Source organism: Rhinolophus sinicus, linkage group LG05 (assembly GCF_036562045.2).
Source record: "Rhinolophus sinicus isolate RSC01 linkage group LG05, ASM3656204v1, whole genome shotgun sequence".
Taxonomy (NCBI): domain Eukaryota; kingdom Metazoa; phylum Chordata; class Mammalia; order Chiroptera; family Rhinolophidae; genus Rhinolophus; species Rhinolophus sinicus.
In genome coordinates, this window is record NC_133755.1 from 171,538,438 (window position 1) to 171,554,276 (window position 15,839).

The 15,839-nt window shown below is 38.7% G+C and overlaps 1 protein-coding gene across 1 annotated transcript in view; it reads right to left on the minus strand.

Moving 5' to 3' along the window:
- SYNE1 (spectrin repeat containing nuclear envelope protein 1) overlaps positions 1–15,839 on the minus strand; it is a 390,131-nt gene that overhangs the window by 77,474 nt on the left and 296,818 nt on the right. Inside the window, exons 101-109 of the mRNA XM_074333963.1 lie at positions 14,386–14,542; positions 11,642–11,773; positions 11,283–11,438; positions 10,945–11,154; positions 6,905–7,159; positions 5,044–5,177; positions 4,433–4,637; positions 2,567–2,749; positions 1,859–2,005 (exon numbers count right to left, since the gene is read on the minus strand). Of these exons, the coding sequence (XP_074190064.1) occupies positions 1,859–2,005; positions 2,567–2,749; positions 4,433–4,637; positions 5,044–5,177; positions 6,905–7,159; positions 10,945–11,154; positions 11,283–11,438; positions 11,642–11,773; positions 14,386–14,542 (1,579 nt within the window). The remainder of the gene's footprint in view (positions 1–1,858; positions 2,006–2,566; positions 2,750–4,432; positions 4,638–5,043; positions 5,178–6,904; positions 7,160–10,944; positions 11,155–11,282; positions 11,439–11,641; positions 11,774–14,385; positions 14,543–15,839) is intronic.

A 15,839-nucleotide genomic window follows, 5' to 3' on the forward strand; every position in this document is an offset into this window, starting at 1 on the left:
CGACAGCTACTCAGTATCTTTTATGGAACATTTAGTGGTTTACATGTATTATTTGATTTATTTACTCCTAAGTCATGCTTGGTAGAACTGATAAAGAATAAAAACATTCTGATGACTGAAGAGGCTTAATTCTTACCCTTCAGACTTCTTTTATCCATGCTAATCGGTTCCTTCGTTATTTAATAATAATAATAATAGTTACAATAGTAACAGTTAACATTATTGAGCACTTATTATAAGAGCTTTACAGGTAATACAGTAACTCATTTTATCCTCAAAACAATCCCGTAAGGTACTGCACTACTATCTCCACTTTACAATGAGGAAAAAGAGGCCCAGAATCTTTAAGTAAATTGTGCAGGGTCTCCCAGTTAGTAAGTGATAGAGCTAAGGAAACGAGTTGTTGGGTCCTTGCTAGACAGAATACAATCCCACTTGAGTTTTGAATTCTACACATGATGTCTTAAGAGCTTCACCCTAAAGTTCATGAGACTCAACTGAGAAAGCCGTATATGCTTTTAGATCTCTTCAAACACAGGACAAAGCTGCCTGGTTTGTTTTCCCTGTGGGCATTCGTAACTCCATCTAGGGACCTGGCTACAGGACAAAAAAAATGTGAGGACACCTTCAGCTGCGTGTTTTCTCTTTGCATGTTCTGCAAATAACTCATTACCCTAAAGAAAGAATAAAGCTTTCCAATTGTTAAAGCCAAAAGCATAACTATTTGATGGCAAGATTGCCATGGGTAGACATCAGCAGTGAACAAAACTGACACAACACAGTCCTTCTCATGGTGCTTTCAGAGAGAAAGATACTATTCCAATAACAGAGAGAACAACAGTCGTCACCTATCACAAGAGCATAATTAAATGGTATCGAAAACATTGACGAAAAAGAATAGTGTGCTCTGAAAGTGTGTCTGTCACTGGAGAGCCTGAATATGGACAGAAGTGGAAGCTTTCCTAAGAGAGTGACACTGAACAAAATGACCAGGAGTTTATTGCTTTTGGTCAGAGGGAGATAGTGGGGACAAAAAAAGAATGGCAGAAAGGGGAAACATCCCGCACACAGACACTAGGAACCGATGTGGCCCCCTAGTGGCTGGAGGAGGAGATGGACAGTGGTGAAGACGAGACCCTTGGGAAGGCAGAAGCCAGGTTACGCTGCGCCTGATACCCCACACTGAGATTTATCCTGAGAGCAATGGAACCCAAAGGGCTTTAGGCAGAGGAGTGATACAATAAAATCTGCATATCTGTTGTATTGCTTATTTACTTTACTGAATACTTAAAATATTTCCCAATTACATAATACCATGACGTGGTGTCAGATGGGTACTAGACTTACTGAGTTGATCACTGCGTAAGTTATATAAATGTCTAATCACTATGTTGTACACCTGAAACTAATATAATACTGTACGTCAACTGTAATTGGGAAATAAATAGAAAAAAAATTCGTCTGGCAGCTCTGGCTTGGAGGGAGAGGGATGGCTGCTGGGAGCTCCATGGAGGCTGTTGCGGTGGTCCGAGAGAGTGAGCGGTGGCTTGAATTAGGAGTGGATGATGGTAGAGATGGAGACGGGAGGTGTCCGATCACAAGAACTGTGAAGGAGGTGATGGGCTGGGCATGGGGAGGGACTAAAAGTAGGAAAGAGGAGGCGTGAGGTGTTACCCTAGGACTGCACCTGGCCACGCTCCCAGCACACAGCTCATTCGTCTCAGGAGAGCAGGAAAGCAGAGCTGGCAGGAATTTCCTTGGGAGCTCAAAATAAAACGTAGGCCTATGTCAGGAGTTTGGAGTTTTCCTTTGAGGATGGAAGATAGAAGATCTGGGACTAGGATTTCAACCCACTTACCTTAAGTTCTTCCATCCTTTCCTGGATGGTTAAGAGGTCAGAAGAGTGGCTAGGGTCCTGCCCTTGTAGTATTTCTTCAGCTTCTATTATCCAGGCCTCCAAAGCTTCTAAACTCTTGGTGAAGGTTTCATAGTCAAGAACTCCAGCCTTTTTTTATTACAAAAGAAAGTTGGTATTTAGAAATCTAATGAAAGGGCAAGTGAATAATGAAATTATTTTTCATATCCTTATGTCAAATTGCCATTTTCAAGATGCCGTTCCTAAAGAAACAAGGCTATGATGACTTAATTTCTTTCTGTTTATTAATATAATTTTTCTAATACTTAGAATCATTTCTATGTACCATTAATTAACCAATTAGAGTCACTTTTAAAATATATTATCAAACAAAAACATATTCTGGTTCTTGCAAAAACTTCTTATATAAGCATGACTGTTAATATTAAACCCACTTAGTGTTCATTAATTGCACATATCTTAGTACCACAGAAGGAGGCATTGGTTTGGGGAAAAATTACACTGTAAAGAACAATGTAAGACTGCCACCTTCCCTTGTTCCCACTGGCACTTCCAAGTGTGTTTAATTTTTAGTTCTTTGGTCTTGAAGGAGGCATTGTCTCAATGATGGAAATTTCTTCTTTTCCTGTGTGTATGCCCAGACGTTATAGAACACCCAATCATAATACACATTGAATGCGAGCTCTGTACCTGTAACATAGTCTGCTGTTTGCAAAGAGCCTGTTCTAGGGCACATAAGTGTTGACTCAAAGAGAGTTGATCAGATTGAATGGCTGACGCTGCTGAAGCATCCACTTGTTGCTTGAGTTGCTCTCCCAGCTCACGGAGAACAAAAAGGGAATCCTTAACTGTCCCCAGTCCTTTGAGGAGGTCCTATAGAAAGTGAAAATATATCCATCGTGAAACAACATGTTAAGTGTACTCCTGATTATAAAAAAATCAGTAAATGGCCACACATTAGAAACACTCAACTCTTATTTGTCGAGTTACTACACTAAATAATCTTGACCGGCTGAAAAAATAATCAAGACTTTATCCAATTTTTAAAAATATGTATGTGTATTAACATTTTAAAGAATACATTTACCATTCTTATAATAAAAGCCCCGTAGGTTCATTGTAGGACATTGGGGAATGCAGAAAAACATACATAAGCAAGAAAAAACATCTACAAGTAGAGTCAATAACTGGAACGGTGTTGGCAGTTTTTTCCTGCTTCTTCACAGAATTGATATCAAATTGAAAACAGTGTGCTACATTTTTCCTTTTTTCTACTTAATATTATAGACGCAAGGATGAGTTTGTCAACAGTATCGTCTGTATGTGTGGGTGGTCGCATTGTACGGGTTATGATGGATACACCCTCCTATTTCAGTATGGGGTATAGAACCCTAGCCATGGTTCTGATGAGCAGGTAGGCTGTACCTCCATTATTTTCCATGGCATCTCTTCCTGCCACTTTTTATGGGACCCTCTTATATACTAACAATTATAAGCCAATGAAAATTATCTGTTTCTCATTTCCATGTACCGCTAAGAGACACAAATGACTGATTCTTCTATTTGTTGCTGGTGCCCCAACAGACATGGCAGACAGAGCAGAGCCTGCTATGCCTAAGCAGGGACTACTGTGAGAGGAGGAAGAGCAAAGGGCTACTTTAACCTTGATACAGACAGCAGACAAATTCACGAAAACAGTTTGGAGCACTACACTCTGAAACAGGTATATCTCAACACAGGAGAACTGAAAATTGAAAAGGAAAATATCTTGTAAGGATAAACTGTATGTGGAAGGAGAAGAAGCAGGGAATTATCTTCACCATAAATATTAAAGCTTTAAAGTGATTATTATTTATATGAAGGTAATGGAATAGCTTACACTTTTATTTATATGCTTTTTATAACTTGCCTAACTCTAACAAACTGAATCCGAAAGTTTATAAGAAGATATTTGAAATATATTCACTGAAATAAAGACAAATAAGGACAAATGGTAAGAACCACGCAATGGTTGAAACAAGAGAACTGTTCCCGAAAATCTTAAGTAGGTTATTGGCAGATACCGTGAAAAAGAGAAATACTAAAAAGCAATTAAAAAGAAGTATACCCATAAATCAGGAGAGAAAGACTTCTTTCTACCATTCAATTCACAGAAGAAATTATGTTGATGCTTACATAAAAGATAATGAACCTAAATGGACGATACCCTTAACATTGGCTATTTAAAAGATATAACATTATTCTCCATATGGTCATTTCATAAACTGAACATCTCTGTAAAAAGATAGCCTAAATCACTCACATGGATTTTATTCTACTAGGAAAAACAGGAAAACAACTCATCTTAAAAATGAAACAATGGGAGGGGCCTTTTAAATCTGATAACATGTGTTCTGAAAACCTAGCGTGCTCTTTGCTACTTAGAACAATGATTTGGGGGTAACTTGTTTCACACACTGAGACGTAGCAAAAGCTTACACACATAGCACTAGCCCTGCTAAACTGGGGAAGTCTGAGAAAGGCATGCTGGGAAAACACGCCAGTTCCTGAACATACGTGGCAATCTTGAATCCATGTAGCCACTTCTTCATCAGCGATGTCCTTGTTAGTGGCTGCCTTCAAGAGCTCGTCGGCTCGAGCCTCGTGCTGCTGGACTGTGGAAGCACACTGCTTGGAGTAGTCCTTGTATCTCTGCCAAAGCTGCAGCAGGGCTTTGCTGGAGTGCAGCTGCTCAGCAATCTCTTCCAGCAAGTTATTCCATCTGGAGACAACAGCCAACACTCATGGGTAGATGACCACCTCTCACCAAAGTCTGGGAGCTGTGACTTACTATCTTAGTTTTCATGATCCTGATTTATGTGAATTTGGAAATAATGCAAGGGTGTCTCATTTCTATTTAACAGCATAAAACATAACATTTCACACTCCTTTCAAGGGTAGATACGAGGAATGAGGTCAATCGTTGGGTATATAGCAGTTCTAATTTCTTTCTAAATATCTTCACTGCATTTATTTGTCATTAAAATCATTTTGTGAAATATTAAAGCATCAATAGAATAGAATCTATAAAGCTCAACTTCGAAATGTTAGGAAGTTTTTATTGTGTCATTATTTATAGTATGGATGTGATAGAATTCATAACAGTGTAAAATTAACATGCTTCTTACCTCATATTGACTTCCTTTAATGTATTGGTAAGAGTTTCTGTCACAGGTGGGTGACATTCTTTTAATAGTTGGTTGGTGATAGAGCCAAATTTCTGTAAGCTCTTTTCCTGTTTTTCTAGATCATCTTGAAGATTCTGCCCAAAGAAACATGTCACAGATAAAAATGACAGGATCTAAATTCTAATAAACAAGTTTAAAAGTAATTTATAGATGTTTTCATAAATATGCACATACGAATACATAAGCCATGACTTTCCTCCAATGTGTTATAAGCTTTCTTTAGATAATCACCTCTTCTTTTTACAATTTTGTTTTTATGGATGTGAGAAGGGATTCTTAACAATTAAGCCTTCTTATAGTGGCATCTGGAATTCTGCAGGAAAAGCTCACATCGGGTGTTCTTATCCATTGTCATAGGATGCTATGGTAGTGGGATGCATGAAATCTCTCACGCTGTGGTTCTCTTTGCTGCTCAAGTCAAAACCCAGGTCTCTGTTTCATTATGTACTGAGTTGTTCTATCAGAAACTCCTGATAGTTAGACTTTAAGAAGTCATGGCTCTTCTGAGTTCTATTGGGGATGTTCTTCCTTGCAAAGAGTATTTATTAGATGGGCAGAGTCTTCTACCGAGGACCAGTGAAGAAATTTGAAGAATGCTATTTCCCTGGAAATACTGCTGAAGTGATAGACTCAGTTCTTAGTAAAACTCCACAGGTGAAGTAGGCTACAAAAACCCAATGCTATTTAACACCGATATCCGATTGCCTTCAAATCAAAATGTGCGAAGAAAAGGATCTGAATTCTTTCATATCCTTAGACAGTATTTGCAGGTGTTAAACATAGAACAGGCTAATTTAAAACGTGCTTTTCACTTCCTGAAAGTTATATAGTGTGTTTCCAAACTTACTATTCTAAAAATAAGTTTTAATGATTCTTAGTATCTGCAACAATATTTAAGGTTTAAAGAAATTATATATATACTCATTTTATCCTTCCTCCATCCTGCCCAATACCCCCAGAAAAGGCATTCCCTTCAGAAACTGTGTATGAGGTCAGCAACACATAAACTTTGATTGCCAAGCCAGGGACGTGGACTGAGGTTAAGGAGGGTACATGCTGGGCTCTTGCTGGCATCCCATCTCTCAAGGGCCTGCTCTGCCCATCCTATAGTCTACATTATTTAGCCAGGGACAAAGAGCAGTGACAGGTGAGAGTACCCAGTGCCCAGGTGTGCAGGGGGGTGAGGGCAGCAGCTAATTTGAGGACAGTGACCTGAGATGGAGTGCTGTGTTTAAGTCAAACAGCAGCGATGTCATTCTGGGTGAATACAATGATAATGGACACACAGGAAACCAAAGAGAAAGTGCTAGAAAAAGAGGATTACGTGTACACATTAGATAGACCATTTATATTAGGCTAAATGAAAATCACTTAGTAGTTTAAAAAATGTACCACTTTTGCTATTTTTCTCTTTGTTTTCTTTTTAATCCCTTAGAATATCTTTGGAGAAACAGGAGAAAAAGAGAAAGGGAAGATACAAAAGGCAGCAACAGTGGATCAAGGAGGTTGATTAAGCTATAAAATCATTTTATAAAATACATTCACATGCATATTTACATGATAGAATTTTTTAAATCACTTAATTATATATCAGCTAATCCAGAATTCAGCATCCACAGGCAAGTCTGAATGAGTAACAAATATAGCAGGTAAAATTAATTTTCAATATTTAAAAAAATAATTAAGTGGAAACAATATACAGCAGTATTGTAGGATGTTAACGTCCACATTTGCTATTTTGGCTTTTTTTTTTCTCTCATATTAAAAAGCATGTTAAGGGTGGGTTCAATTCATTCCTTACCTGAAGACTGTCTACCTGAACTTGCACAGCTTCTAAAGAGCCGGTCAGCAGACGAAACCGGGAAAGAGAATATCTGGCCTCCATGAGACAACTGTTTATCTCGTCAGAGGCCATTTTGTGATGGCCCCATTGGTCATGCACGGACTTCAACAGTATCTTTAACTGCCCAACCTTTTGAAAGAGACAGACACGTCTTAGAATCACACAGCATTTAAAAGCATGGAATGTATGTTCAATTGATGGGAAAAACATTAACATTTAGGAACGTCATCGGGGTTTCAAGCATTATAAACTAATCGAAACAAACAAACAAAAAAGATTTGAATAGATGTAGCCATGTTGAAATTGATGCCTTTCACACTTTTGAATACTTAGGCTAAATTAAAGTGCTTAAAAATGCTCTCTGTCTCATGGGAAGAAGGATAATCACACCGAGGAAGAAGAAACATCTTTAAGGTTGTGTGAGAGCATTATTATACAAAATGCAAGGCTAAAAAGCTAAACAGAGAGTGGATTAGGCAGTGAAATTTTTTTAAAAAAAGAAATAAAATTAGAAAATAAAATTAGACCATAAAATTAGTAAAAAAAAGCATATGATCCTGAGAGGCAATAACTGTCACTAACCGAAACCCAAACTAAGCTGTAAGCCTAGTTGCAGACTAAATAGGAAAATGTAATAACAGCTCTGGACAAATGGTGCCAGAAGCAAGGGTTTTGCTTATGAGTTATGATGTTTGTATTACACAACTGTATGCAGGATGAGGCCATGTGTGCCCTCAGAGCTGTGCATCTGTATGTACAAAAAGATATTTTCCATTCATTTGAACAGATTCATAAGAAATGCTTGCATCTACTTATACGTAGAACAGCATTTCTTCAGTTAATGTAAATGTGTAGATAACTGTAAATAACATAACATGGGCTAGAAATAGAGTGTGTATGTATTTCCTGTACATCATCTTTACATTTTTAATAGCCTGTTTTCTATCTTAGTTATATTCGAGTCAAGGGAACAGAAAACAGAGTTCACATTTTTAGAAGCGACAGTAATTACTGGAAGACACTGACAAGACAGTAAAGCAGAGAACGTGTTTGATTTAAAAATTACTAAATAAAAGACTTTAAGAGGTGCTGATAACCATACGGATGTTGGTAGCTTCTTAAAAATGAAAATTTAAACTATTTCTTATGACTACACTTGTGACACAGCAGGATAATTAGGGTATCTATATATTATGTACATAACAGACATTACAATTTTTTTTTCTTACAGTCACTGGAATTACTTGTAGAACATTAAAGAGGCAGGATTCTAGCTGTTTGAGAAACAGGTCCACAAAAAGTTTCAAGTTTTAAAATCCTTTGTGCTGCCTCTCTCAATAAGGAAGTCTTTCATTTTTCATTTTTAAAATAACTTAAAATGCTCAACTATAGAAATGTCCAGGAAATCTATTTGGGGTCAATTAAGTCTATGGGTGAAAAATTTCTAAAATACAGAATAGTAGATAGTTAATTTTATGATTCCATGTGGATTATATACATCTGTATAACATCTATGCATTTTTCCAGATCATCTGTTGGGTATAGGGTAATGTTAGCGGTTCGGCAAAAGCTAATACTCAAAGGTTCAGTGGAAAATGAAGCCATACCAGTCCAGTAACTATTGAGCACTGATATAGCATACCAGGTGTCCGGTGCAAAGTGAATTAAAATGGTTTGGGACGTGACCTTTAACTACTTAATACTGGGATTGTTTCTCTCAATTAAATTGGAGCACAAACATTTTAAAATATCAGTTTTTGTTCAGGAGCTGGCCACCTACACGTAGAAAACGGATGGTAAAAGAAAAATAGAGAACATGATTTAAAGAGAATTTCATGATTACATGTGTTACACTGGGTCCTCTACACAAAATAAGTTCTGGAGTATTCATGCTTAGTTCACATTTTACTCTCACTGACTCTAATCACCAATAAAAATGTCAATGTACTAAAGACACTAGCATAGTAAAGGCAATTTGAAAAAGGAAAATATGCCTCCGAGTGATAAACACATTTGCACTTTTAACCCACCTCATTCATGGCTGATAGATTAGAATGCTATTAAAACTCAGTGCCTTGTTTCATGCAAGATGGATTTCAGAGTAATGAAACCGTTTATATAAGTTGTACAACAGTTTTGCTGATTTTAGACATACCATGTACACATGTACATGCCATCAGATTTTGCATCCAAAACAAAATACCCAAGTAATCACCCCAGCTTTTCTTGACTCCAAGTGAAATGCTCATTCCTTTCTCTTATGCTACTCAACATAACAGATACAAATGCAAATATCCAGCTCACATCATTCCTCTAGCCACAGGCTTGCATACCCAAATGTCTACAATGACTATTTATATGATGTCTTAATTCTACCCCATATCCTTGCTCAGCCACTGGTACTGCCAGCGACCCATCTTGCCCTTTGGTCGGTGGCACTGCTACCCACCAGCCTTCTCTGTCAGCCAACGCCCCTCAGATGCTCAACTCAGAGTTCCTGGAATTGCTCAGCTGTCCCCCTGCTCTCATTCCCATATCCCAGCCATCAACACATGCTCTCCTATTGATTCTGCCTTCAAAATATACCTTGAACAGGTCTACTATTCTCCATCTCCCCTTCCATCAGCCTCACAATACGAATTACAAAAATATTCTTTGAATCAAATCTTGGCTTTAGTTCTCAATAGTTCAATAACCTTGGAGAAGTAATTGAACCTTTCCATTGGTTTCAGGTCCTCATTGGTTATAATAAGTACTACTATTAATACCAACAACAATAATATATATAAAAAGAAAAAAACCTTGCTGAGCACTTACTATGTTTCAGACACTGTTCAAGTATTTTATACAGTTTAACCATTTTAGTCTCACAAATCCCTATGAGGCAATTAATGTAAGTGTGGTTTAATAGTTGTGGACTCTAAGGCTCAGGGGAGCAGATACGATTATATAGCAGTAGGTGACAAAGCCAGACTTTGAACCCAGGAGGGTTGGCTTCGGAGACTCTGTTCTTCATTTTTGCTCTTCTGACTTTGCAAAATGAATATTAGAACAATGGTTAGGGATGTTGCAAAGATTAAAGACAGTAGTACATGTGGACATTTTTTTGAATAAAAAAATGACACACAAACGTTTGTGATAATTTCACTTTGTAGTTTTCAGATCACAAACTACTGGAAGGCAGTGATAATGTGTCCCTCTAGATAAATATCTAGAAAATTCCATGTTTCTGGGCTAATGCTACATTTATTTAACATTTACAGTATTTTCTTTTTAGGCACATCAAAATGTTGACATCAAATTCGTGGCCTTAATTATATGTATCTATTTTAGAAAACGTCTATGTCTGTTAAAAATAAAATTCAATTAAAACTTAAGTACACCCAAAGGGCACTTTTTATTAGGAATGAGAATCAACACTAAAAGTTTATCAGCAGCTTTTGCATTTGCTGAAACTTACACTCATAGGAAAAGTTTCATAAGCACACAATGATTCAGTTGGCAACCGAACTGTAGTCTGGGGCTAAAAGGAGTAACTCTGAGGAATCAGGATTGGATAAGTTGTACAATATATTTTAACACAGGTGGAACACATTAGTCCACAGTCACTTTCAATGGGCCTGGATACTGGAGTCTAGGGTTCATTCAGTATCAACAGTCCTTCCCACATGGGTCTCTGGTCATATATTTTAAACTCCACTATTATCAACTGGAAGTTGTAATTATAATATACCATAAACATGACTCTTAGTGGTTGAATTTAAAGTTCTATTCAGCCCTTAGTTTGGTTGGCTGGTTTTCTCAACCCTTCATCTCTCGGAGCATAAAACTCCTAGTTTTCTAATCTTCAAGTTCAATTGCCTTGTTTTCTTGTAATGTTCTTCCTTTTTATTGTACGTTTGAGAAAAAAAAAGGTCTATAGCATACCTCAATAAGACACCCTGCTTATGACTGAATACGGCTGAAGAATGGTCAAACATCTATTGATAGCATTTTACCTGGAAATTTAATATTTGTTGAAGTCTTTCCTTCATTTGATGACATCGTTGATTTACTACTGAGTCCAGCAAGGATAACCTTCCCAAAAGACACCCCAAAGTGTCCTCAATAACATCACGATTATCACCATTCTCTGGAAATGCTTGGGAAAACAAGTTCTTGTTCTTATCCATTTCTTCAGACATTTCTTTAATATCTTTGGCAAGAGTCTAGGGTTGATAAAAGAGAAAGACATTTCAATGGTTAGATCCATGACTCCATATACAAATCAAGTCTTTTCCTCACAGAAAGTCAAGCACAATGTCATACACTCACAGACACGAGCTGCCAAACTCACCTCTTGGTTGAAGAGGCAAGTCTCTGTTTCTTCTGGCAAAAGTGCTGTGGCAACAAATATACATTGTTCCACATCATCCAGCCAAGTGGAGGTGGCTGAGACCCCATCATATAACTTCTGTTCCAAGTGAGTGTTCTGACTCTTTGTCCCTCCACCCTGGGGGGGGGGGGGGGAGAGAGGGACAGGAATTCATTACAGTGTTTTGAGAAATCAAAGAAAAATACCAGGACAAGACTCTGGGGTCCAATGGATCTGCCTTTCAGGGCTATTGACTAGGGATGGGCTAAACAGTTCATGCCCAGGGGCGGACAAGTTCATGGAGACCAGGACCCAGGAGCAAACCCAGCGCGCAGCCTTACCTGGGATGAAACCTCCTCAAAGACCTGGTTCAATCCATCCAGCAAAGACGTCACTGCAGACTTATCTTGGGCCTGTCCTTCCCCTCTGTACAACGGCATGCCAGACAGGAGCCGGTTTGGCCTGCTGTAGAGCTGCAGGCAAAGAGGGGCAGTTTATTTAAGAGCTCATGTACGATGTTCAGGTTTTCTCATTTAGAATTGCACACATTGAAGCAGATACTGGAACATCTGTCCTGATGAAAACCTCTTCTAGAGAAATAGGACCTCTACAACACAGTATGTCCACTAAACACGGGAATCAGATTCAGCAAAGACAAGGTTTCCACTGATGGACCAAAAAAAGTGGTGGGAAAAATGCCTGAAATCTCATCATAACCTTTCTCTCAGCTTGTCTTCTTGGTGTCAGCACTCTCCGTGATGAAATAATCCATCCTAAACACCAGACCTAGACTGAGGCTTTTTCTTTCCTCATTCACTTACCTACCCCACACCCTGGTAGGCACTCACAGGGTCTCCCCAATGAGGACGATGATACAGCCCAGCACTCAAACTTTTAATCATGGGTCCAGTCAAATTCAGTTTCCTACACTTTTTTTTAGAACATCTCATCGTCACCTGACCTTCCAGGCTGATTACTCACTATCCTCTGACATGCCAGGCTCATTCCCCCTATAGCTGGAATGTCCACCACCTAGCCGCTCTTTAAAATCCATCATCTTAAAACCTACAGTGTACACACTATAGCGACTTCCCAAAAATATGTTCATTAAATGACCATTCCTTTTCTTCTCGGAGACTCTCACAGCCAAACTGCTTCTTCCTTGCCTTTTTTCACCTCTTCACACCAAAGAGAAGAAAACAGCCTAGGAGGCCCTTTGTACAAGTGACCAGTGAATCCTGAAAGAAAGCACTCATCTGCCAAAATGTCACAAAATAAAGAACATTCAGTGCTTTCCATTTCTAATTCCACAGGAAAGTGAGATATCAAGGTGAACCTAAACTTTTTAACAGTCCCGATATCATGTGGCAATGTCAGTGGTCATAGGACAAGTTTTTTTGCGTGTAAGCCTACGTTGGGGACTCCAGGGTGTGGACATGGCACTGACTGGGAGAAAAGGGAGCTCTTCAAGCAAAGAGCAGGTAATAGTGAAACATCCAGGAGGTCTGCAGTGCTGGATGGATCATACAGGTGTTTTAAGGTGAATGGACTACAGGGGGAACCCAGGGATTGGGCATTTAATAAATGGCGAATATGTAAGCATGGGATATTACGAGAAATAGCCCAGATTTATCTGACTTTTAGGACAGTCAGAAAAGACTGCGGTCCCTGAAGTAGGGCTGCACATATCCCTTACAGTCAAAGGAATGGGGACACACAACAACATGCAGGTGAGCTAGCAGTCAAGTCCCGGAGATCTACATCAGAAATCAAGAGTCCAAGCTGAGTCTGAGGAATGTTTGATCGGGGTGTGAAGAAGGATTCATTCAAATAGGCAGCAGGTCCATGCAAAAGGCTAGAGCACCATTTGTCAGGGTGAGTATGATGCTGGGACAACTGCCTCCAGGAATACAGTGCTTTATATTCCCCAGAGCTGGGACAATTCTTGCGGACAGTGGCAAAGGAGGTTCCTAGCCAGAGAAGGGGAGTGAGAAAGTGTGGCATGCCACACGATTTTGTAAAACGAGATCAAAATGAATGGCTCTGGAGGGACTTCGGCACGGTTCCCCATAGATGAGCGGACACATTCAAGCCTTGAGACCACCTCCTTTCAGGCCGTCCTGGCAAGCTGCATCTGCTTTGTTCAGCTCCTGCTTTTTCCTCCTCAGATGCACTGCATGTACTGATGCCCTTCACCTTTGGGTTCAGCCTCTTCCAGCCTCTAAACTAGTCCTGGCCAGAGCAACGAGGACAATGGCCTCCTCAGACCCACAGTAAAATCCTAGAATTTACTCTGTTAATACGACTGTCATGGAGTGGCCCAGATGAGCACTGCTGGCCCAGGAGCCAGGGCGAGGTTTCTAGCTTCAAAATCCTGCTGGGCCATGGCTGCAATAAGCATCACAGGCTTGCCTGTGGGTCAGCATCATTCACTAGCTCTCCAAGCGGTCGATTCCTCTGACTCTCTGGCTTCTGCTTAGTGAACCAACAGCCATTATCTGCCTGGAACCTTCTGTTGTTATAGTCAATTCCACTGGATTTGGCTTGCCTGATGAATGAGTCCAACATCACACAATACTTGCCCATCTTGGGAACCAGCCCACAGACGGGTCCTACTAGCTTTCCCTTCCTTTTAGACCCACTGAGGTCCCAACAGTTTCTCACTAAGATCTTCTGAAACTATGAAATACTGGAAGTAGCAATGGAAAATAAAGATAACTTGACAATTTTGTTCCAGATTTGTGGCATTTCTTTTGTCTTAGATGTGTACTCCTATACCTTTGATTTACATCCATAATTTTCCAAGTTGTGAATAGAGGGGGGACACTTGAAATTTAGTGATTTATGCTAATGAATACTCAGATATTAATCATCTCTGAGGAAAATCGTATCTAGGAATCACATAAATTCTCACATATAAATTTATAATTATTAGGGGAAATGTGAAACAGTCTTGTTAAAAAAATGTAGGAAGAATGATTTGTTTCATTTGATAATGAAAATATAGATTATTGCACAGTTATATTCTTAGCAAAGCTGTACATCTTTCATATTAGTTAATATATAAAAGCAAAATGTTTGATACCACTTGCTCTTGTTCCTGTTCCAGAACATCCTGTAGAAGTTTCTGCTTGGTACTAAATTCTTGATGTAGGCTTTCCCACTTCATTCTCATCTGGTCATCAGCAGGTGATTTCTCCCCTTCCATCCCCAACTCCTGGGATAACACATCAGGTTTTTCGCTATTAGAAGAATAAATAAGTTTACAATGTGTGCAAAAAGGTGGTAAGTTTTAGGTAACTGGCCTCTACAGTTTAGATCTGGCTTCTAAAATTAGAACCAGATTACTTTAATTTTTAGTTTACACTTTAAAACTGTAAATTACAGTAGAACATTTGAGCCCAACTATAAAACAAATATATTCCTACTCATAATTAAACCAAGAGCACAAGAATAATTAAAATATACATTGACAACACCTCAGTATTAAAGATATAAATAATCGTAACTTTTGGAATCAGAAAGTGTATGGATTAGTAGTTCCCTTTGACAAATAGCCCATGACTTAATTCAAAACCAGTAAAAATGCTACTTAGTGTTTTTACTCTGAGTCGAAAGAAAATACTACTGGCCAGGTGGCAGGACATAATGGGAGCCCAGAACATGGAAGGAAGGGATGGCACATCATCCTTAAAGACAGGCAGCCGTGTGGCAGCTGAGAAAGACAATGGCTGTAAGGGTGAGACACATCTGAGTTTGAATCCCTGGATCCAGCACATTAGATTTCTGGACTCTGAATAATTAGCTTCATTTCTCTAAGCCTCCATTTTCTCATCTTTACAATGAAGACAGGATTTATTTTACGGAATTATGAGAATTAAACTAAGAGACTATATGCATAATGCCCATAGCCCTATCTGGCAAATGGCAGCCACTCAGTAAGTGGGGCCCAATGATAATGATAATGGTAATAAAATGAATCTAGGGGACCCAAGTTCCAATAGATCCTAACTTATCAGGAGTTTTGAAGTCCTAACTCGAACCACAACATGTGAAAAATATATTAAACAGTAATCATTATTTTGATAGAACTTTTTGCTTGAGTGGGAAAAAAATTTGAAGTTCTTTAGCAGGATAACACTACACTCTACCCCAAAGCCAATTCTTTTCAGAATAATTGAATACAATAGTTTCTTTAGGTAAGTCTGTTGAAAGTAAGCCTTGAAAACTACCTATAAGCCTGTGATACAAGAATTCTATTTCTAGGATATAACTTAGAGAATCTATTCCGCTTGTGCAATTAGAGACATATTAAGAAGGTTAAGTTCAACAATGCTGGGAATCATAAAAAAAGAAATGGCAACAATGTAAATGCCCAACAATAAGAAAAGGGATGACTAAATTATGTTCCCAAGATAAAATACTGTTAAGCAGTGACAATGAAAGAACTAGATCAATGTGTATCACCATGGATTGACCTAAAAAAGTAATGTTGCGTGAAAAAAAAAGCCAAAATAAAACTGACACTTCCAATTTTGT